We start from the raw sequence: 24,310 nt of genomic DNA, 5'->3' as shown, positions 1-24,310 counted from the left end.
GCGCCCTGCTGCGGCGAGATGCTGAAACACACTTCTTCTGAGCGAACAAGTGTGTTTCGGGTCCTCACTGCTGCAAAAGCTGCGCACTGACGTCCAGGTTCCCTGAGAAATGGCTCTTAGATGCTCTGTGCTACTAGATCTTTGTGCTCCAAATCTGTGACTGGTCACTCTGTGTCTCCGTCGTCAAACTGCCAGGCTTTGTGAGTTTAGATGAGGCTATGCTCTTGGTCACTCCTGACTGTGACCCGGCTCGATGAGATGCCTACCTGATCAGGCTCGGCCCGGGCCCGGCCAAGTAAGTGGCCAATGCGTGCCCCATCTCTTAAATTCAAAGCTGCCCTGGGAAGTTGTTGCATTTGATTCATTCACTAATTTGCACGAAAGACGCTTTCATATCGCAGGCACATGGTGACCTTTTGAAATTTTATACAAATATAAAATACATAGCTTATCTTTGGTGGCCAGAATGCCTTTTTTTTTTCTTCAAGAGTTTGAAAAGGAAAGGGAAAAACAATCGTAATGTCCGCCGTGATTGGATTGCCCTTGTTTTCTTGCCTGCTGGCGGCTGTCCCACTATGCTGGTGGAATCCCCAGGATTCTCTGCAACTCCTTGTGGGCTCTCCTAGTCCAAGACGGCTTTTTCTTTATTTCTAAGATTTCTTGTAGTAGCGTCGTAGCAAGTTCGCACTTCAGATTTTTTCGTTTCTTTGAAACGAAAAAATCTGAAGTGCGAAAAAAAGCTGTGAAAGATCAGTGCATTTGCATTTATCTCTCAACGTTTTAGAAAGTGTGCTACACCATTCTCCGAGCACGACCTGGGCTTTTGGGCTGGCCCGGCATTGTGCAGGGCTCTGAGCTGTGCACACCCATTTGGCACTTTCAAAAGTCCCACGAGTTGGCAGAAGGGCCATGAGGCATGCACTTTGGACATTTTCTCCTGTCAATGATTCTATGGATTCATACAAAGCTTGAGCTTGTCGAAATCATAAAAAGTATTTGCAACTACAATTACTTTATAAATTTCAGTCAAAAGTAATTAATTACAATTACTAACATGGAAAAGAAATTAATATGTGGTAGTAGAATTACTCTACTTGAATACTTACCGAAGTAGTGCCATTTCATGGATTCTTCTTGAATAACATTATTTCTAATTGCCCTTTGTTTCTTGTAGAATAAAAGGCACCTTGACTGCAGTACAAATTATGAACTGATGTCTTTGAATTATTGTTTTACAGCGAGAGTGTGCATGCATCCGGAAAGGTTGCAATGGCTGTGACCTTTGTCCCGGAGCTTTTGCTTTAGTCGTGCAGAAGTGCACGCACCAATCTGCACATGCAGATAAGGGGCACGATTGCAAAGAGTTCGACGGACTTTCAGATACATGGATTCGACGATTATCTACCTTATGGTGAAGAGAAGCGAGCAATAAGATAAAGCTTGAAGAGTGCAACTCAAGCAAATGGATGAGCTGGGGGCGATGTACAAGAAGCATTTGTTCAACAGCTGTTTGTAGATACAGAAAAAAAAAAAAATGAACTTGTGTTTTGAGTGGTGGTCAAAAAAAAATATTTTTTCTTATCGTTTGTTTTGTGACTTCATAAGGAAAGCTGAGTAGTCTGGTGGTGAGGCCCCAGAAATGAGCCAATTTTTGTAAATCACCAGTTCGTGATGTTCTGGCATGAAACTTAATGAGCACATGGTCAACCAAGCGCGGGCACTGCCTAGGCAAAGGAAAAAAAGTCTCTAAATGTGGCTTATCATTTTTGTCCTCAAATTCGTTCTCTCTGTCTCCTTCCCAATGTCCGCATGGTTTCATCCTGGGAATCTTTGAATCCCGTTTTCGGTCAGGTGGCACCAGTAATTTCAAAAATAGTGGAATTGAAATTAAAATCACTGGCTAAGTAACACAGAACGTTTGACTCATTAACTTAAGTTGTAATTGCAGAACTTCGTAAACGGATACCACGGCAGAAAATAGGGGCCAACTTTTTATAGATGTTAATTGCTGTATTTCCCCAATCTTGCGATGATGGCAATGAGTAAACTGTGTTCGACAAGACATCTGGCCTCTTATACCAAATATGCATTCAAACAACTGAATTCACAACCGCTGATGTTCTCAAGTGTAAAGCATCCTCAGGGACTGCTGAATTTTAATCTGACAAGCTCTTTTCTTTTTTTGCTTTTGTAGAAGTTTTTTTTTTTTATTTTTTTAGGAGCGAAGCTTCTTAGGGTCTAGCCTTGTCGGTCCGGCCAGAGCGGGCCGGCAGCCGTGCTCACATCGATCTTGCTGGTGCTCGTGCTCGTAAGCTCACAAACGAAAAAAAAAAAAAAAAAAAAAAAGTTTACGCAGTCGACAGGATTCGAACCTGTGCGGGGAGACCCCAATGGATTTCTAGTCCATCGCCTTAACCACTCGGCCACGACTGCGGAACGAGTACGAAGCTCTGAGATGTGGTAGTAACTCAAGAGCTGGGGATATGGAACATTGCATGTGGCCACCCCTGTGGCAACATGCAACTACAGTATTCTAGTACACTGTAATGCAACATCGGCTCAACGTTTACAGACGAGAGGGCGCTGCGGTCAAATGTTTCATTTCACACATTCTCTTTCTGACATGGATGAAAACGAACGAAAGGCTCGGCATGCTGCGGCGCAGCGTCTACGCAGACAAGCACTAGCAGAGCTTCGCCCCAATCAACATTATTCACCACGTAAAATGCGGTCAATTTTTTTTTTTTTTTTTAATTTTGTTGAAAATGAAAAGGGAAGACAAAAATAAGGCTATGAACCCATACGCTATTTTTGCTCGCGGTTTTTGTTTTCCTCAGCGTCTTGAGCGGACCAGCGAAATCTCCGGCTGGAATCGAGCGATCAGCGTTAATCAGGAGCTCCGATAGGGGGAGCCACAATATCAGAAAGCTTCATAGGACCTCTAGCACCTCTAGCCACAGCCTCTTGCACCTCTTGCAGAGCCGCCTCTAGCAGAGCCGTCCCGTATCTCTACGGGCTTCCGGCGACGGCGGCGGATAGCTGGGATAGCGGCGGCGCGCGCGTCGGCGCAAAGAAAGAAAACCAACGAACAAAAGAAAACGCAAAAAGGAAGCACTTGCCGGCGTCTCCCTCCCATTCACACGCCTCGCTCAGTTGAGTTCCTTCGTTCTTCCTCGCACCACCGCCACTCCAAACCACCACCATGGCCTCTGGTCTTCTCGGCAAGTGGAAGCTCACCGAAAGCGAGAACTTCGACGATTTCCTCAAGGAACTCGGTGAGTGCGCTATCCGCATTAGCGTCGGGGCTAAGTTTCCACGAGCACGCGGGTTTCTTCTAACTTATCTTTCATTTTCTTACTTTCTTTACACTTGATTCTCGAGGCGGGCGGCACCGGCGGCGTGTTCACTGCTCAGCTCACGTGCTTCTTTACTTTTTTTTTTTTTTTTTTTTTTTTTTTTTTTTTTTTTTTTTTTATGTTTCGGGCGGCTTGGAGCAAATTGGGGACAACCCAGAACAGGGCACGCGTTTAAAAGGACAGTTAGCGTGTTCGCTACTAATAGTTTCTGCTCCGGATCTCAGAATAGCCGGCATCCCTCGCTCGTTTTCTTGCTCGAGCATTCTTCGAGAACGCGTTCCAGTGGGCGCGACACCGGCTGAGGTTCCCGACGAAGGCACGACTTGGCCGAAACTGCACACTGCTACCTCCAGGTCTCGTCTCGATGCCGGCTTCTTCGGCAAACGCAAGGGATCGATAAATGCGAGCCGCAGCGGCGATGACTGCGTGCCGATATGAGTCGGAGCAACCCGCCCAGCCGGCGCATTCAAAAACGTGGACCGCAAAAGCGCCAGCAATGCGGTGTCCTGCGGTCGACCGCTAGCCTCGCATCTTACGCAAACCGCGAGAACGGGTTGAGAGAAACCAAGCGTGAAAGTGGAGACCGTTGCATGCCTTCCGTATTGTGCGTTTAATGGCGGAAATGTTGCGTGGAATCGCTTTCGCCGGCGTTCGGGCGAGAGGAGGGAATTTGGTACACGGCCATGCTCGTGTACGCCCTTGGGCTCTGGCGTGTTGCGTCATATTACGCGCGGACCCTTCCGCCCTTCCCTTCAATTGCGTTTTCCATTGACGATGGTTTGCTCACCACATCATTGCGTGTTCGAAACGTACACGCAACCGGCGAAAGTGCCGTGGAGTGTGTCGAGGCAGGCCCCAGACTGGCGAGACGCGTCTCTGGCGTTGGAGCCCTGCAGCTTGAAATTAAAACGTAACAACGCAAGTTTCAGATGACCGTACAGTACGATAGCGGCTTAACTCGCTCTGATTGCCACAATTACTTCTTTTTATGCTATTTTGTGTTCGGTGCGACCCGGACAGCGTATGGCATTGGTTTTGTTCTCCGCCTTTGTATTTTGCAGCTGTTACAAGCGCCGTATCTTTTTTCTATTCTTTTGGAAGTTGAGTTTGACGTTTTGACGTAGAGGCTGGTTTCTTGTTCGTTAAAGAGTGAAAATGATTTATTAGCACAAAACAGGGCACACGGCACCTGCCAAGCAAAGCAGATGGGTAAAGGAAAAAAAAAAAAGAAAAAAAATGCGCTAGACATGTTGGAAGCGCACATTTCTGTGAATCGAGCATGCTTCGAACATACTACTTGAAGCTCGCCTGCAAATAATTCGGTCATCATGCGTGTAGCGAAACCGTGTCTTTTGTAAGATATATGAAACAACTTGGCGACCCAACGTGCTCTAAAGCAGCGAGCGCCAGGATCGGGGGCGCCTGTCGTCCTTCCCACGAGTCACGATTCGTCGTTGCGAACACCTGTGACCTGTCTCGCGTACGCCGAGGCTCGGTCATAAATCCCTCAGCGACTCCGCCCACCGGACCCACTTGCTTCTGCCGCCGTTGTCTCTTCCAAACACGCGCGTTCGCCGCGCTGCTGATCGCCACGTTGCTGATCACGTTGATGATTGCTTCCTTTTTCGAGCACAGATTACGCTGCTCAGCCAAAACATGACCAGCCTTACATTTTGAGAGTGAACATGGAACATACCTCGGACAGTGTCTGCTGGCCGTCTTTCGTGCGATGTATTAACCGTATTAACAGTGTGACCGCGGCTTTTCATTCGGTTCTGATGAACGCTGGACGGATGGATGGGTAACGGCTGTTCCCTTTGTAGCGGGCGGTAGCTTGCACCACCTAGACTAAAAAATGATAACTAAAACCTGGTTTCCCCAATGCGTTTCTTTACGTATCACCGGGTCATGAAGATGATCGCCAGGCAGACCTTTAGGGGATCAGGCAAAGAAAAACTAAAAACATCTCCTCCCCCCTCCTCCCCTCGTCCAGGGAGTCGTCAATTTTCCTCTGGTCGAACCTTGTCGGCGTCACTAAAGACCCGACCCCTGGGGGGACAGGGTTTGAGACTTTGGGCCGGAGCCACGCGGGAGGGAGTCCCAATTTTCCTCTGTCCCGCAGCTGTGCTAGTTAGTTGTACTTAGTTCAATTTTCCCTACATAATTTCCACCTGCACCCCAATCTCCGCTTCGTTGCCTCTACTCTTTTATTATCCTCCCTTTCATCTCCTCCAGCGAAACCGAGGGCCACCGGTACGTCTGTCGCCCCTTCGGAGAGGGCAGGACTAAGCCACTTACATTTTAAAAATCAGATGCTCAATTGTTGCTAACCATTGAAAACGAGCGTGTTGGTTAACAGGTGCGAAAACTTAAAAGTATAAAACAGCGAGGACGAGGACGGGAACAGGACTTCTTTCGTTTAGCAACAACATGGAATGGCACAACGACAAAGCCGCCCCCTCCAACGACAACGTTGAAACCTTCGAGGGCGGTTTTATCGTTGTGCTATTCCGTGTTGTTGCTAAATGAAAAGTCCTGTTCCCGTCTTCGTCCTCGCTGTTTTATACTTTCAAGTTTTCGTATCAATTGTTTCCGTCTCCTCCTTACATATTGCGCACATTGTATCTGTGTCTTCAAATTTGGACCTATACATGATTTTTGTTATTTAGACTCCCGTCCTCGCCTCGAACAGCAGAACGCTCCCTCTCGAATTATCGTATAAACCTTCCTGTTATTTCCTTTTGTAACCCTATTATAAATCGTTACAGCTGATTTCCCCTGCATTTTCGCCTCTGACATCTATCTCTCTGCATCCTTAACTGCATTTTCCACTGAACGCGTTTGCTCCACCCCATTGCCCGTCTGCAGAAATTTCATTTTAAACTTTCGGGTCCGTTTCGTCCATCTGGTGTTTAGACTCCTCATATACAGGTATTTATAGATTTTATGTGGCCACACCACTTGTCTTCCATGTTAGTCATTAGTCAAAATTTATTGTACTCACTGCCTCTCTGCTCTCGAACGATTACCAGCCCATATCGCACTGCACTCCCTCGTTTGGAGTGTTCCCATGCGCCCTTAGGGCTATCCTGCCAACGCTCCTTTCTCCTATCTCCAATTTCGCCTGAACTTCAGAACTCGTGCGCAAGACTACATTACTAAAGGTCAATCCTGGTGCCATTACTCGTTTCCGTTCTCCCCGCACCACATCGTATCTATTAAAGTTCCGTAACGCCCTGTGCTTTATAATAACCGAATTCCTTTTATTCTTACTAATTGCATGTCTGTCATGTTCATCGAGGTATTTCTTTCCTTCATTGCTCCGCGCACCCAGATATTTCTACTTGTCTACCATATATCTATGTTCTGCATCTGTACAAGATCTCCCTTGGTGTCGTTAAAGAACATACTTCCAGATTTTGTTCCGTTGAATTTCAACCCGAGAGCGTCCCCTTCCCTAGAGGCAACTTGTGCTGACAACGGCAGTGTAGATCAATACACACTGTCTGGAAAAGATTTTTTTTTTTTTTTAATGTCCTGTTAGAAAATGGACCCCGTTCTTAGTAGCAGACGCCCCTCGTCTTCTAGCATTCGTAAATATGTCTACTCGTATATTGACTAGCTTCTCGCGTGTGTGCGTGTGCATTCGCGCATTTGTTTAGCACAAGAAATGACGCGTTTTCGAACCTGATAACAACGTGCTTAACTCGTGGTCGCGGATGAGTCTTGTTTTTGTCTTGCCAGATTTGGTTTTGGCCGGGCCGTGCGATAGGCTGAAAGAGCGGCACTCTTGTCGAGATAAACGCGTGGCATGCCGCCGCCCCCTTCCCCCGAGAGGGCGGTGTCGGGTGGCTGGTTGGGTGCTCGAGTAGCTCGAGCAACGAGGATAGAAGGGTAGGAGAGGGCATGACGTCGGTCACGTAGCCTCCACAAGCCATGCTCACTTGACGCCTCGCCTCTTTCCTCATTTTCCTCCTTACTCTCCTCACTTACCATGCCAACGTGACCACATCACGTGACCGTAGCTAGCCTTCGTCTTGCTATGGGGTACTAGCTAGAATACACCAGTCTAGCCTTCGATCCGATAAAATCTACCGGACGGAGCGCGCTCAAGCCTGCAAGATGTCCTTCCACAATCAACCATCCATCTCACACGTGACATGTCAGGCGCACCAATCGCCGGAGAGATCTGTGATCACGCTGGGCACAAAATCGTTTAAACTTTTTATGACTAGGCTTCACCAATATTGCAACGTGCCCCCTCCTAGTACTTATAACCTCCTTGAGCTCGAGCACTCCTGTTTTGCTTGTGTAGTCGTGCCTGTCGTTTCGGCCGGAAATGGCCGGAACGTGAGATCCTACTGTCCACCGGCGGGTCAGATTTGGAGCCTGTGTGGCGTAGCTGGAATAAACGTAGAAAGGTGCTAAATACAGACTCGTGATCGCGAGCGGTGAAGTCACTCCCGTCAACAGCCCAGTTAAACGCAACTTTTTACCCCCCCCCCCCCTCCCCCCCCCCCCCCCCCCCCCCCAAACTCCTCCTCCAGACCTCTAACAGGCTAGGCTCTAACGAGCGCCGTCTGGGGGGGTGGTCGCGGACTACGAAAGAGGGGCAGTCTACCGCGCCTCCGCCCGTCAGAAGTAATTAACACCGTGCCTTTTTATCGGTCCTCATTCCTTTTTATGCCCCGCACTACTGACGATAAAAACAAAAAAAAAAAAAAAAAAATATTGTCAAGAGGCCAAATATTCGCAAAGATGGGTGCTGCCAATGTTGGCCATGTCGGGCGGCGCCCTCCGATAAGGGCGACATCGAGGAGCTAGCCGAGAGGGGAGGCTGTACCAGTGTGCAGAAGTTTACTGGGAAATGATAAAGCTCGGAGGGAAGTTGAGAATTTCGAGACTTGAATCGTACGGATGAACCATGAGAGGGCTGGATGGGACGAGCATCGAACATGGTCACGAGCCCTTGCGCGATTGTGATAAAAAAAAGTTGAATGCATTGTCACTGCAGCAGGGCCTCTAATAGACTTGCACGCCTAGCAGTTAGAAAATGCATTTTGATTTGGTATTAAGATAACGCCACGTCTAAAGAGGGTTCCTTGTGTGTTTCGTATCGAACCTCCGGCTCAGTGTTCCCTGTGCATCTTAGAAACGTCATGCTCCTCGCGGCCCGTCCTTCCATTACCGCCGCTACATCGATGTAACTGCACTGCACGTTTGACTGGAGAGAGTTCTTATGCGGCAGGTGCGGAGCAGTGTACGTGGGCTGTCGTATCAATGGCCTGTGCAGCTTGCGTAGATGGGAAAAACAAACAAAAAAACACTAGGCGCACGTTCATAAACTTTTCCGCTTCAGTTGTGCCTCGACCGCGGAGTTCCCTCGTGGTATTTGTGTACGCTGCGAGGTGTTGGGGGAAATCCCTAATCTTCAGTTAAGTCCGGCCCGACTTTCTCTCCATTTCTCTTTGTATGCGCTTCGGCCGGCGGTGGTTGCTGCACGAAACCTGACACTGCGATCTTGGAGGGCGGCTGATTTTCTGTCCCTTGAGATAACTTTTGTTCGTTCTCCTTTCAACAAAGTCTTTCTTGGCGGAGGTGGCCTACATTTGTTGGCGGTTCGGTGATCTTTGTTTCGCCCAGTAGCTGCCACCAACACTAATGTCTGCGAGCAAGCTGTTTGTTCGGACTACCTACTAAAGAAATTTGCTTCATCTGTATAAATGCTCTCGCATCTAAGCTCCATATTTCTTGATAATATAAACTTAGGAGCCTGTTGGTTATTGGACAAAGACGGCAGAAAGAATAACAGACTAAGAACAAGGGAAGAAGTGTCCATCGTCCCTGTGTTTTAAGTGTTATTCTTTCTGTCGTCTTTGTTCACATTTCTTGGGTTGACGTTTTTTGGAAAGGCACCCTGACTCGGCTTTCTTGGTGAACACACCGTGTTCGAGGCGCCATGCAATTAAACTGGGGTGGAATTGTATTCACTGTTTGTCGTGTAGTAAACACAAGCACGCTGGCTCGTACAGAGCCAAAAGCTTCGCTTCTAAATAAACAAAATGCATATATAACTGAAAAAATAAAACATAGAGGACTAAGCACAGACGAGTACATTCTTTAAAAAAGAATGTACTGGTCTGTGTTTCGTCCTGTTTTTATTCTTTATCTAGTATACTTGACAACCACGCTCGTTAAAGACGTGCTTTTGATACCAAACTGGGGCAGAAAGTAGTCCAGTTCTCACGGTTTCTCTTGCCGTCTCCTCCACGCAGGTGTGGGCCTGACGTGGCGCAAGCTGGCCCAGACGTCGAAGCCCTCAGTGGAGCTCAAGTGCGACGGTGACAAGTGGTCCATCAAGACTTCGACGCTGCTCAAGACATCAGACGTCTCCTTCACCTTGGGCCAGGAGTTCGAGGAGGGCAGGATCGACGGTGTCAAGGTCAAGGTGCGTGGAGCGTTTCATTCGCGATCTTTCAAAATCTGGATTAGCCCCCAGTGTTCGTCACAAAGGGGATGAGGAGTGCGCCCTTGTCTCGACTTGGTGTTCAGAGGTAGCAACTGCTTGGCCATTTTATCATTCGCTTTCTGATATTTATAAACGAAAAGCGTGTTGTTGCGGGATTGAAGGAATAAAAATGCAGGTCGAAGACGACACAACCACATCCTCCCCATGAAAGAGGTAGTGTGTAGTCTTCGTCCTGCATGTTTAGTATTTCCTCAAGCTTTTCGTTTACCGGAGAGAATAAAGGCCCGTTCACACTCTTGCGACCGAGTGCGACCGAGTACGACTGAGAGAGACGAGTTCTCTTAAGGCCCGTTCACACTCTTGCAACCGAGTGCGACCGAGAGAGACCAAACCGGTTTTTAAGCCTCTTGCGATCTCTTAGGACCAGCTCCGCTCAGTGCATCCGGTCCCAAGAAGTCTTTCTCGGTCGTACTCGGTTGCAAGAGTGTGAACGCGCCTTTAAACTTGTTAAATGTTTTTAAAATGAGGGAACAAACGGGCATTGTGGCGCCATCTATGCGGTGACCCTGGAACTGCATTTCACAAGAGCGAAGGTTTTGGGGGATTTCCGAGGTCAAATGTGCGTAATACCCATAGAAAGGCTCGTTTATAACATTGACAAAAGTTTTTCGAGCCAAGAAAGAAAGGATAATGCGCGAGAAATAAAAAAAATATGCCGGACCGCCGAGTTTACATTGCTTCTCAATAGATGGCACCAGTGTGTTTTCTGGTTTAAGAAGTTGTAAGGAACCTAGGTTTAAGAGGTCGCAAGAGTGTGAACGGGCCTTGAAGCATTGGGTGCTTTGATTCTCATCCTCGCCATGAACTTTGTGGGCGTTCGTAAGCCAATTACTGCAGTCTTTGAGCGGGCGCTAATCGCTTGTGTTCAGGGCCTTCGACCCTGTGGGCTTCGCACGGTAACTAAATGTGGCGGAGATTATCAAGATACTCTATGGAATAAAGCGTCGCTTGACCACCTGCCCTCTCTGTCGCGGGAGTTTTCCCGCTCGGACTGAGGAAGTGACTCGTGCTCAGCCGACTGGACACAATCGCTTTTCACCTCGCCCGTTAGCGCGCGATGCGCAGCTTTTCCTTAATTTGGCCTTTATGCTGTCGGGCGCATTAAAAGCCACGTGTGTGGCGGACCGCTCTTCGGATCTATTGGGACAGCGATAGTCGGGCGAGTTGCCAGAAAAAAAACCGCTACTATAAACAAAATCTGTAAAAAAAAAAAAAAAAGAAGCTTTGGTTGTGAAAGGAATCTTTTGCTGCATGTCGAAATGTTTTACTTGGTATTTTGGTAGTAAACGCTTAAAACTCCGTTTAAGGTAGGCTTGAGTCAACTTTCCGAGGGAGGGCCTGGACCTGGTGATGTAGGGATGGGCGCGTCCTGGTCCGGATGGTGACGACCGATGACGGTGCTCGCCCGATGACGGGCCCCGGAAAGTTGATAATAAAAAAAAAAAAAAACTAAAAGTTGTTCGATCCCGCTGAACACATTGTGACGTTGGCTGGCTTTACGGTGGCCAGTGTGGCCACGTTTATTATGAAACAAAACAACTCAACAGCGAGTAAAAAATCCCAAAATTAAACCGCGTACTTTTGTTCCCAGTCTCCCAAAATCGAATCGAAGCCGATCCTCTAGAATCCCCTCGGGAATCCTTTTGTAGCCTCGTAGGGGCCTCCTTTCCCCTCAGGGTGCAACCAATCCCTTCAAATTTCATCACTCCCACGTGGTACACTGTTCTCCAATGGTCGGCGAGCTGTCAGCCTGGCACTTCCAACCGCCAAATCCAAATTCTTTCTAGAATCAACCCCTGCATTTTACACAAACGGGCTGGCGCCAACAGCTAAATTATTACATCGGGTAAAAAAGCGATAATTTGATAGTAAGCGGCAAAACCCTCTATATACGGGCACATTCGGCTAAAAGCTACACGCTTCTCCAGGCGGGGGCTCTCCCGGTCCGAGCGGACTCCCGAAACCCGAGACGCTTCTAAACGACTGCGGGGGGAACCGCTCCCGCACTGCGGCCGCTCTGGCCCCGCCGACACAAACATAGAAAGCTAAAAAAAAAAACAAAAAAACAATGCCGACGAAACTCTGGAAGGATAAACTTTCCTAACAAAAATCACCTTAACTAATAAGCAGGATTTCTACAAACTTAACAGCTTGTTTCCGGGAAGCTGTTCCTTTTGCCTTTGTCCTCTCCACACATTTCGTGCATTTGCGACTGGGTGTCCTTGTTAGTAAAAAAAAAAAGGAAGTTCCACTTGTAAAGAAGTTCCTCTTGTACAGGGCTCAGTAAAGCATTAGGTGCTTTACTGGGCCATCGACGTGGACAAATTGTAACGGTAACAAGGAATTTTTATTGCTTCAAAAAGTAATCAGATTACTCTTGTGATTACTGCCTAATAAAAGTAATCAACTCATTAGAAAATCACTCCAAAAAGTAATCGATTACGAGTAATTTGAATACTTGTAATGCGTACGGTACAAGTCTGCTGTTATCTGGGTGATCGGCGTTGAACAGTAATCTGACTCTTGTGTCGTCTTGTTTTGTTCATCGTGAAGTCTCATCACGACTGTCGTACCGCGGTAGTGTCATCGCCCAAAATTGCGAATTCTTTCGAGCTACGTCCGCTGTTCAAAGACCGACTGACTTGTGCGTTTGTCGACAGTTGTGTCCTCCCTAGCTCGCTTGAACAAGCGGGAGGTGACAGCTAGATTATTGATGAGGGTGGCCGACGGTTTTCGCGCGCGCCTCTCGGCCAGCTCTGCGAAGAGTCGGATCACATAGCGAATGCCGCGTTCAGACGAACGCGGTACGGGAAAAGGAAAGGTTTTGTCAATCCGTCCAATGGTATTTTTTTCTTCCTCCCAATCTTATCTGCGAAGAGCCAGAAGAACGGTGCAACGAGGAAGAGAGTTTAGGCGGACGCTCCTTTGCGGTGGAGAGGGGCATTAATTGGCATCGCCCTCGTGCCACGTCATCCGTCTGCTGTATGTCTGATGAGTTCGGCCTTCGGGGCGCCGGAAACGATCGTCGGGGCTGATGACGCCGGCATCCCATCGCCGTCCCGCTGCGCTAAAAATAGGCGCGCTTTTGACGATTTAGCCACGATTGGGTTGCACGAGTCTGTGCGACCGGGGCTCTGTCGGTGGATGCCGGTTGCGACGTCGGGTTCTCGTGTTCCCTGGGAGCAGCTTGCGTTCGGTGGCTCGGCGCTCGGTTGTAATCACCGGGAGGGATTATCTGTCTGATATGGGAGCCTCGTTCGGGCAGCGTGGACTCTATATCTAATCCGCTAAGTAAATGAGTTCGTTTCGTGAAAATAATGCATGCAAGAAGAAAGAACTGCGCTAAAAGCTGCCTATCAATACGAGTTTGGTAAACGGATGCTCTTATCCCTAAATCGTTTTCGCGCGAAGCACTACATTGTTACAGAGGGAATTGTGTTTTCGGTTTTGCTGCACTTGGACAAATAAAGCGAGGTTTATCGCATAGGGTCATAGGCCATATGCCGTGCAAAGTAGTTATTGCAATATATTTGTTGGATTAAAAAGAAACAATGCTTTTTTGCTTTGGCGGCGTGTGCGTTTTTGACACCATACAACCGATTTTAAAAGCGTACACAAGAATTCGCCACATAGAAAGCCGAAATCTGTAGCGCTCCGCCAGAAGTAGAGCGTTTTACTACGGTTTTTGAGATCGCCAGAAGCTGCCCTAAGTGGGGTATGAATGGGGGGGGGGGGGGGGGGGGGAGAGGGGAGAGGGGAGGGGAGGGGAGATTGGGGGGGGGGGGGGGCTGCCTGCCGGAATCGGTTCAAGTGTGCCTTTGAATGGGAGGCCCGATAAACCCTAGGGCGAGATATCTGCCCAGAAAGTGTAAGCGAGACACGCAGAGGGGACGTGCAACGGCTCTTTCTGAAGAATTCCGTCATTGAAGACACCTCTCGAAGCAGAGCCTCTCTTCCTGGCCCGGAGGACAATTGACATCCTATCTCTGGCGATCTTTGAGCCGTCACGCGTCTGTCTGCGATTGTGTGTGGGGAGTGCTAACCGCAGGGGGAACCGATCTCCAGGATGTCTATCGGCGAAAGGGAGGCTCTGTTCGCTGCAGCGGTCTGTGTGGCGGTGCACGCAGTCGCGCTGCCGATAGCCCCTATCGGAGTGTCGCTGATGGGAGCATTTTGTTGGCGGTTTCCAAAAATAGGGGCCTTTCAGAAAGCTTAGTCAGTGCTTTGTCAACCTCAAAGGGCAACTGACAACATATTTCTCTGTGCTCATTCTTTTTTTTTTTTTTTTTAATATTTTTGTTTGTTGAAGTATTCAGAAATCATGGTTTCACAAATGTAACCTCAGAAAAAAAAAAAAAAAATTGTGCTCGAATTGGGGGGGGGGGGGGAACCATTTGCAGAGTATGTTTATTTCTATAACATTATCTTTGTAACGAGTATACCTTAGTTTAGTTTCCTTCCACTCGCAAGTACCGATTTAGCAAATGTGCATGTTCCCACGAAAACGGGACATTAGGCATTATCGGACAAAATAGCTGGACGGCAGAAATGAACCTCTAGAACGGGACGTAGAGTCGGCCTAGATATGGTGTAGTAGTTCTCTGCAGTGGTACACGTGATGTTTGTGGTGCCCTTTTCCATGTTGGCTCTCTCGGTCTCTTTTCATAGTACTAGATGCTTTTAAAAACTTGTGGCTGTAGTATTGGCGTGGAATTTAATTTAACTTCTTATCCCTTCTCCAGTCACTGTGTACCCTCGACGGTGACAAGTTGGTGCAGAAGCAGTTTGGTGACAAGGAAGTCACCATTGTCCGCGAGTTGGACAACGGACAGCTCAAAGTGGTAGGTGTTTCTGCGGGTCCTGCTTCGCTCGGGTTCCAGAATGTGGCATGCGTTGAATGTCTGTTGCCTCGGTTATCATAGCAGGGGTTTCTGGTTACTGCTCAATGTCTCGCATGCAATATCCTTGAAGGGAACCATGTGATGAAGAGCAAATTGTAGAAAGAAAATGATTAGGCCAAAAAGTGAAACAAACATTTGAAAATAGTCTTGGAAATCCACTTTCTGTATTCGTATGCAATGATTGTGAGAGTAATGAGCTGTGATCTCGCTAGCCTTGTGCAGTAATATTGCAGGCACGGAGGTGTATGACATTACCAGAAACTTCCCTAAGTAGGGTTTGAAGGGGGAAGGCTGGGTTTGCTGAGCACTCTGGACAGAACACTTTCAGAAGAGCTGTACCTAGCCCTCACACAGCACTCTAGGGTGCTTTGGAAATGCATTAGATATATATCTGCCTGCCTATGTTTCTGTGTATTTTTTGCTTATTTTTTTTAGTCAAGTTATATGTCAGGTCGACCTCCTCATCTTGGCCTTAACAATTGACAAGTGTATACTGGCACGGGAAGCCCGATCGATAGATTTGACTAAAGTGAGTGACGCACGGTCACACTGTTCCCACAATGTTGAAACTTCTCGAGGGGTTGGTTGAAGTAGGGACCCCAAGTGCTTACAGGGACCGCCCCCACTTCTACAAGCACATGTCGAAAGTGTGGACTCCATGGCAGTCCTCCAGATGATCCTCCGGGAGATACTGCAGTGACTTGTAGTAGCTCTCCAGAAACCATCAAGATAGCAGGCTGCTTCGAGAGATGTCTGCTTTCGGAGATAAGCTTTGTCTGGAATTGACGACTTGATGTCCTTGAGGTTTCGGAGCATTCTGTTTTCCTGGAATCCGGCTTATGGGCACATTCCAGTGTCTCCACCGTCCCTTTTATTTGATCTCTTTGCCCTGATTGCGACAGACTGTTTGTCGAAGAAGACTGGGAGGGTTTTTTAATATGTGGAGTGGGTTCCTGTGTAGTTTTATATCTGGGTACCTTTAGCACCTGCCAGCTTGCTTGTTTGCAGGACTGTAATGATAGCTTAGTGGAGTTATCGTTAGATAGCATTGAAGGGTCTGCTGATCTATCGAAAGACCCCAAGTTCGGGACTGGTGGTAAATTTACAATGGCTACTTACATCTACTCGGCACTCGTTCCTGCGATACCATTGTTCATGGGTCCTTGTTTGTGTGGAATTAACACCTAGCCTTGTTTGCCCAGTCAATCGTTTTGAACAATACTATCACTGGAGTTCCCAGCATTCAATTCTGGGAAAACTTGCGACTTAACTTTTTTGCCGGAAATGTCGCTTGTAGTTTTGCTTTAACATGAGATATAATTTTTTCGTTTGTTTTGGTTTCTAAGCTTTCAGAGGTCTCCAGAAATTGACATTTTCACTCCACTGTTTGATTTCAAGCACGTTGTTGCCAACATAAATTAACATGCCTGATCGAAAAAACACCTTTGGTGCATAGGGTAGCCACTTAAATATTCACTGTTAGAAGGCTCCAGATTTTTTGCAATTTGTACTGATCATTTTCAAGCAAATCTTAATAAAATGGAAGTCCATAACAACTACATTGGAAGCTTTTGAAACTTTGACAGCGGAAGACTGATGTCGGAGTTTTAATTCTGTTTAGGCAATTCTAGGAGACTGGTCACGTATCCAGTTTTTAAATTAAACTAGTTACAAGGACTAAATACAATATCTTCAGTGTGTTTCATAAATTTCGCGTGTGGCAAGCAATCTGTCTTGTTTTAAATCTTCATCTGCACTCTCTGCTGTGCCTTTGCTGCATGTTGTGCACACGAAATTGAACTATGGGTGGTGCCTTTTCCTCTTTGTAGACTTGCAAGTTGAACGACGTCGTGGCTATTCGCAAGTACCAGCGAGATGAATAGGCCCACTTCTAGGGAAGTCTGCAACAAGTCAAGGGAACCCGTCCCTAGGATGCCTTCTGTTCTCAGCGTGGAGGGGTAGGGAGGGGAGGGGGGGCCAAAAGGAGGCTTGGCCACTAAGGCAAACGGCCAGAATGACTCCACTGTCAGTCAGTTCCCATGTTCATTTCTTTGATCTTAAAAAAAAAAAAAAAAACATAAAAAAACATGATCTGCTTTTTTTTTCCCCCAATTTTTGTTTATTTTGTATGTGGGACTTTGACATCTGTGTAGCCCCATCCGTGGCTCGTACCTCGTCTTCCCTGCATGTGACCTACAGTTATTCTTCCATTATCTGCGGATAACAAGTTTGAAATGTTTGTTTCTATAGGAGGTATCATTGGTGAAAAGTTTTATCCTTCTGATCCAATAAAGTTTATCTTTTGATACTGCCACTGTCTGCCTTTATTTCCCTTGGGTATTGATGCAGTTGGTGTGTCAGTGTGAACTTCTGTTAACTGTGGTTTCTAAGCGATTCACATGTTGCGTTCACTGATTGAAGGGACAGAAGTGGTCTAGTGGGATACCCGAGTTGCCCGAGCAAGAGCTTTAATTAAAACTGCTGCGAAATGGAAGTTTTTGTGCCTCTGCTCAGACTAAATTTGAACGTGTCTTTCATATTGCGGTCATCTAGCATAGCGAGCAGATTTATCGGCTGGGAGGGTCGTCTTTGAGTAGCTGGGTACATGGTGAGAGTATCCTTGGGGTGTTGTAGGCCTGAAAGGACACAGGCTTACGTTGGTACACACGATTGCCCTCCCGTGTAGAATCCCTGCCACATTAGCCGCACGTACTTATGGTCCCGTTTCCTGCATACCTGAAGCCACCTACAATGATCATTTTTTTAAAGCATGAAATGCCATTGAACGTAGTTTGTCCGTTCATCTGGTCATTTTCCGCTAAATTTAACGGGAAAAGTGGCGTCACGTGATCCACACCTTGGGAAAATTGACTTCGCGACTTATGCTCAAATTCATTTACCCGCTAAATATCGGGGGAATAACGTGGCCCAGAAACCAATCCAGTTCCCCCCTACATTTAGCTGGAGAAATGACATCATGTGACATATACAACCATTCAGTTTCTCCGCTAAATTTAGCTGGAAAATTGTCACGTGACGCCGATCCCTATCTGCCCTTCATCTGTTATAACCTGAAGGTGAAAGTCGCTACTAGTTTTTATTCCCCCAACATTACAGGCTACATTTTCTAGCCAAAAACCTAGTGAAGGTCCCAGAGTTCCACTCTACGCAGCCGTCCTCAACTTCCAGTTTCCTTACTTCTGCCAAGTGTTGACTATCCGCTTCAGGCAGTTTATTTTTATTTATGTAATTTTTCGAAATACTGAAGGCCTTCCTCGGGCCCCGGCAGGTTACGAGCATAGCTGATGTATGAAACATAACTGATGCACGGAACGTCGCTAGGTTTACTAAATGTACTGACAAAATGTCATCTAGGAAGTCTTAAACGTATACAAAAATGTTTAAACAGCAGCAGATGTGTTCCTTTTTTCTCTTTCTTCCTTTGGAAGAAATTAACATTCCTCCTGTACGAAAAACTCTTTGTAACAGTTCTAAAAGGAGACTGAAGAAGATTAAATTACATGGAGGAGCAATTCGTGGCCTCAAATCCAACTGGAAAGATAAAGCGCTACAGTTGCTAGAAGCTCGATCTCGGAAAAGCGTTGCGGTGGTGCTGCTGTCGGCACGCGAATCTGCGTTCTGCAGGGTGTCGCAAAAGAAAATTTACAGGGTCTTTTTACCACAAAAATAAACTAGGCATCGCCGAACGCTCATTCTCCGCTCGAAGGTAGCTCTAGAGGTCACGACCAGATGCCTAAGTTTCAGACCGATCCGATAACTTAATCAAAAGTTATAAGTGATTTTCTGAAAATTTCAATGGGAAAATGGAGCCCATTTTTGCCCGTTTTCGGTTTCTGGCATGTCATAGAGCCCCATGTATTTGAAAACTCCACCGGCCGCCATTTTCCCATTGAAATTTTCAGAAAATCACGCATAACTTATGAACAAGGTATCGGATCGGGCTGAAACTTTGGCACCTGGTTGTGACCTCTAGCGCTACCTTTGGGCGGAGAATGAGCGTTCGGCGATGCCCAGTTTATTTTTGCGATAAAAAAAATATTTTTTTTTTTTTTTGTGACACCTTGTAGTACACCATATCTGCGCGTCCGCAGTGCCCAGACTTGGTGGCGGGGGACTAGCGTATTGTATGGTGGGCAGTTTGTTTCACTGAACATCGGTTAATACTGTAAACAGAACCGCGCTAAGGTAACATGGTACGGTACTAGTCACTGTCCGAGGGCCTATTTATTTAGGTAGTTTAGAATAATTCTTCCTAATTTTTTAATGATTCACAATTTATTAGTGGAAATAAGCCTACTAGAAGCTTGCTGAGCGTCATCGAAAACGTGAGTATCGGTGCTTTGCTTTCTCCCAGAAATGCATCCAACTATTAGACGCGTTCGCTCGGTTTTTTCGGATTTGATCAGCATTTTCACACCGCCAGCCTGAGGCCCTGAGGAGACAGCCCCACTCAATTGGTCGAATTCCCATACGCCCAGACAACCAGGGAGCGTGCCTCTACTTTCGAGAGAATGGCACAATAAGACACCTTCATGTACACCCCAACCTACAGGTCTCTATCGAATAGGTATCGGGCCACCAGGGCCTGGGAGGTAATCAAAGAGCGCACCCGCTCTTTGATCTCCTTCCACACTTTTCATGGCGATCCAAAGTCCCACACCCTTGACCAGAGCCTTAAAATCCAAACACACCGGAAAAAAAGGTTTTCTTTTTTTCGCAAGGAACGTACAGTTACACCACTATAATTCGGAGAACGCATAACCACTTTACACTGTCGCTCACTCTGATTCAGCCTAGCCGACACCACCCTCATCAGGCGGCCGATAAACACAAACCCTAATGACACCATATTACACCCACTTACTCCAAGGATCTCCGGGCCGGCCAGTATGCGCACACTGTACCGGCTACCCCTCCAACCAGTGACGTCACAAGGGGCGGGGGGGCGGACCGCTCAGGGGGTGTCGCGGAGAAAAAATTAAAGTTTTCTCTCTCTCTCTCTCTCTCTCTGAGGCCTTTTAGAACATGTGGTAACTTTGGTGAACTACCACGCGCTCAAGTGTCTCTAAAATTTCCCTAATTTAGTGGTCGGCTAGTTTCTAACTGGGATCACACTATTTGTTGTGATAAAAAATAATTATGCAGAACTAATTCAAACTTTAACTGTCCTAAACGCTATGTGCGTTGCTGCAATGGGTGCCTCGGAAAAAGCCGACATGTCACCAATCGTTTTAATGTGCGATGCATAGTTTTTGCGGGAAAGCAGCTTTGGGGGGGCCGGGCAAGACGCCCTACCAAGCGCGAGGAAGACCAAACCAACGAAATTAGAACGGCGCGAAACATAGAAGACCCGGGCCGCTGATGCGGAGAAAGTGGGTTGAAAGGGCTTCTGAAATATGCGCCTTCTGAAAGCGGGCCAAGTAGAGCGAAGTTTGTATTGAAAGACATGCAACACGAGGCTTTTGAGATTGGATGATTTCGAGCACGCCTCGCATATTTCTGAGAATTTGAAAAATCCACCCTTGATATTTCGAGTATGATAAGCTTCATTGAAATTTTCTGGCAATATGGCAGAAGTGCTTAAAGGCATCCTCTACATATCGGGAGATACGTGATTCTCTGAGGAACGTTGCGGTGTTTAGTTCACGAAAAATAGACGTACACCACGAAGATCGGCGCAGTCTGCAGAAAGTTGGGCTTGCTGAAAACTTAAAAACCGACGGATTTTCATACGTTGTATTACCGAGCAAAGTCGGGTAGCTTGGCTGCAAGTCAGACTAGACGAGACGAGGCACTCCTAGAATACAACTTAGTTTCGAGTACGGCGAGAAGAATAAGTTGTCCTACCCCTATGAAACTTCTACGTTTTAGAACATTTAATTCTCGATGGTAACAACAAAAAACGACCTTTTATGGCGATTTTGGTTTTCGGAATATTTTATCAAGAAAGACTCACAGCTGATTAGAATTCAATGTATCAATGTAGGCGACACATTTTTGAAAACCGGAGACGACGGACGAAAAAGGGGTACAACACACAAAACGTCTCAATTGAGACGTTTTGTGTGTTGGTCCCCTTTTTCGTAACATCTGTGTAACATCAACCAGCTCGCCTGCCTACTTTTATCTTCAATGTAGGCGAGTTGCTTCGGTCTCTAAAAAGTGTAAACGGCGCGCAAAGTACAAGGTCTGAAAATAAGGAACTGAAAAGGACATCAGAACGAACACAACGAACATAAGCGCTGTACTAATTAGCTCCTTAAATCTCTTATTCATTTATTGTGCGCTGTTTACATTTTTTGGTGTCTGATTGGGGAGTTTTGTGTATCGTAACCGGTTCTATGCTTTGGAAGCAGCTACAACCGGGTACCTTATTTATGGACATTATTTGAGTCTGGAACACTTCCAGATTATTTTTGTTTTCTCTGAAATAAACATCACAAGTGGTGGAAGTGCTGCGCACGACACGTGTTCGCATCGACGTGTTATGTAAAATTCCGTTTGGGGACATAAGGAGACAAGTAATATGCATTTTCTTCTCAAAATAGTGGCCCCGTAGGATTTTTATCGCCCAAAACTTTCGGGGGGTTCTGCACACGCCAATTTTGTCAGAGGAAGGAGTCCACTTCCTCGCCGGGCCTGGACCTGGTGGTGTGAGGGTGGGCGCGTCCTGGTCCGGATGGTGACGACCGATGACAGCCCCCCGGGAAGTTGATAATAAAAATAATACTAAACTAAAAGTTGTTCGATCCCGCTGAACACATTGCGACGTTGGTTGACTTTACAGTGACCCGTGTGGCCACGTTTATTATGAAACAAAACAACTCAACAGCGAGTTAAAATCCCAAAATTAAATCTCCCAAAATCGAATCGAAGCCAATCCCCAGAATCCCCTCGGGGATCCTTTTGTAGCCTCGTAGGGGCCTCTATTCCCCTCAGGGTTTGGAGGCCTCAGGGTTTGGAGGCCCCTCAAATTTCACCACTCCCACGTGGTACACTGTTCTCCAATGGTCGGCGAGCTGTCAGTCTGGCACTCCAACCGCCAAATCCCAATTCTTTCTAGAGTCAACCCTTGCATTTTACGCAGAGGGGCTGGCGCCAACAGCTAAATTATTACATCGGGTAAAAAGCGACAATTTGATACTAAGCGGCAAAACCCTCTATATACGGGCACATTCGGCTAAAAGCTACACGCTTCTCCAGGCGGGGGCTCTCCCGGTCCGAGCGGACTCCCGAAACCCGAGACGCGACCGCGGGGGGAACCGCTCCCGCACTGCGGCCGCTCTGGCCCCGCCGACACAAACACAGAAAACAAAAAAAAAACAAAAAAAAACAAACATTGCCGACGTTATTCTGGGAAAATAAACTTTCCTAACAAAAATCACCTTAATAAGCAGGATTTCTACAAACTTAAAGGGCCCATGAAACGATTTTTGGGTTGGGATAAATCATTTTAGATTGGGATTTTACTAATAGCACATTGTTCAGTGGACCAAAAGAAAAAAGGTAGAGAGTCAAAAGCCTGACTTTCAGTGCGAAAATTTGAAAACAGAGCGGACTATTTCGTACCTCCTCCCCTTCGCGACCTCTCTGCCTTTTCACTGTGATACATCCGCGGTCCCAAAAGCGCATCATCGGGTCCAAACTGACGTCACACGCAACCGGACCTCACTTATTCCCTTCACCCCTCAGCTGACATTGTGGTGGAAGCTACGCGCTTGCCGGACCAATCAGCCGCCTCCCTTTCATCACCTGACTTCATTCTCTGCAGCCACATTTGCCACGCTCACGTGGCAAGTGTGGCTGGCCCAACGATTACGTAGCTTCAACAGCACTGTCAGCTTCGGAATGAACGGGGTGGGGAAAGCAACTTTTGTCTGAATTTTGAGCGACGGGCTAATCTTCTAGGGGGAGAATGGATGTGTCCGGATTACACAAAGGACAGTGCGAGAAAGAGGGGTCTCCCCTTTTTCGTCTTGTTTAACTCTTTTGGTGGAATGCGCGATTTATGAGTTGAGGAGGAAAGCTAAACAGGAAAAAGTTAGAAAAGCGTTTCATGACCCCTTTAACAGAAGGTGGTAGGGAATCGGTGTCGGATTTAGAGCTCCAATGTCATCGCTTATTTTCTCTCGCTATTTCTTTCGTTCCTTCTAAGGAAGCTCAGAAAGGTCTTCTGTCGCACACAGACTATGCACCCTTCTGAATTTTACACGTAGTGCTGCTGCTCGTACGTGGCCGACAAATGGCGCCAGCTATTGACAAAGTGCTGCCATCTTCTGGAGACATACAGAAGCAGTAGTCGGACTAGAAGCTCAAAATTGGGTTTCTTGTATGTGTAGACAGCTTTGAAGTTAGTGCGTCTCAACAAGTGACTTGTCTCTTAGCTGCAGACGAGAATTTTAGCCAGTGAAGTGCAACCGCTAATCTGGAATCTTTAACATGCACCAGGCAGTGATAACAACACGAACGCGTGCCGGTACGAAGCTCATTTAGATCGAACGAACAGGGAGTCGGGAATCGAACCTAGGCGGTTCTGCAGCGCAAGCTTTCGCCTCACGCTCCGAGCTGAGACCGTCCCAAGAATGAACAAAGTACAACAAATCGAAATTACAGCTGCTATCCACTAGAGTGGCTAGGATAAAAACGCGTCACGCTTTGCTCCGCCATGAGCGATCATTTATTTCGCAATTCACGATCTGACCCGTCTTGCCTCTGATAAAATAAAAAAAAAAAAAAAACATGCCGAAATTCGGATTGTGACTGAGATCAGACCTCAGCATCGCAATGAACATCTGACAAAACTTCATTGTAGCTAAGCGTAACTTCCACACATCTTGAACAGTTCTTTCACTCTTACTCCAAGAGTGGAATGTACCTCGGGGAGCAAGATCCCGTTTTTTTAAGAAAAACACAAGCCATGTAAAAAATAAAAACAATTGGCAGTGATTTTTACATTTAAAGTTCCAACATGCATGAAATTCATTATGGGGAATTTGTGTCACGTGACGTTTATATTCCAGCTAAATTTAGCGGGGAAAGTGAAGGATTGTATATGGCACGGGACGTCAGGTCACGTGGCGTCAATCAACCGCTAAATTTAGCGGGGAAACTGATTTGACGTTTTGGCCACAAGACGTGAATTTTTTCACTAAATTTGGCTGGGAAATTGAGTTTACGTATAGGTAGGGTTCCGTGTTTTCGCATAAATCTGAAAAACTCTTAAAAACACACGTCGGTAAAATTTGCGCGAATTTGAATTTATTCGATAAAGTCCAAATACAAATGCCAAAAAAAAAAAAAAAAATCCCCGGTCAGTGCGCATGGTCATTAGTCCGGAGGAAATGCCATCGCAGTTTTCTTTCGAATCTCAGACCATTTTCAAAAGAGGTCTTACCGCTTTTCTCGTCAAGGCTCATTTAGAACAACAGGCCATGGTACTTTCGGGTCATGCCAAAGGGCACTGTTCCGGTTTCGAGTTTAGGCCATGCTATTTATGCTGATTA

General features: G+C 46.8%; 1 protein-coding gene and 1 non-coding gene across 2 annotated transcripts; one reads left to right on the top strand and one right to left on the bottom strand.

Annotated features, from left to right (window-relative positions):
• Positions 1–2,351: 2,351 nt before the first annotated feature.
• Trnas-aga lies at positions 2,352–2,433 on the bottom strand. Its single transcript has one exon. It is a non-coding gene; the product is annotated as a tRNA-Ser (tRNA).
• Positions 2,434–3,078: 645 nt separating this feature from the next.
• LOC121834273 (sodium/calcium exchanger regulatory protein 1-like) lies at positions 3,079–17,100 on the top strand. The gene is made up of 4 exons (XM_042288029.1): positions 3,079–3,275; positions 9,632–9,804; positions 14,628–14,726; positions 16,616–17,100. The coding sequence occupies exons 1-4, from the start codon at positions 3,203–3,205 to the stop codon at positions 16,667–16,669; spliced, it is 399 nt and encodes a 132-aa protein (XP_042143963.1). The 5' UTR covers positions 3,079–3,202; the 3' UTR covers positions 16,670–17,100.
• Positions 17,101–24,310: the final 7,210 nt, after the last annotated feature.

The sequence above is a fragment of the Ixodes scapularis genome, unplaced genomic scaffold (assembly GCF_016920785.2).
Source record: "Ixodes scapularis isolate PalLabHiFi unplaced genomic scaffold, ASM1692078v2 ptg000890l_1___fragment_4___debris__unscaffolded, whole genome shotgun sequence".
Lineage (NCBI taxonomy): Eukaryota > Metazoa > Arthropoda > Arachnida > Ixodida > Ixodidae > Ixodes > Ixodes scapularis.
The sequence above is the reverse complement of the archived record's forward strand: the minus strand, read 5'-3'. Positions and strand labels throughout refer to the sequence as shown.

Excerpts from the sequence above, each read along its gene's own strand:
- LOC121834273 (XM_042288029.1), top strand. The coding sequence starts at position 3,203 with ATGGCCTCTGGTCTTCTCGGCAAGTGGAAGCTCACCGAAAGCGAGAAC. Across the intron at positions 3,276-9,631 it reads CGATTTCCTCAAGGAACTCG|GTGTGGGCCTGACGTGGCGC; the intron begins GTGAGTGCGCTA and ends TCCTCCACGCAG. Across the intron at positions 14,727-16,615 it reads ACAACGGACAGCTCAAAGTG|ACTTGCAAGTTGAACGACGT; the intron begins GTAGGTGTTTCT and ends TCCTCTTTGTAG.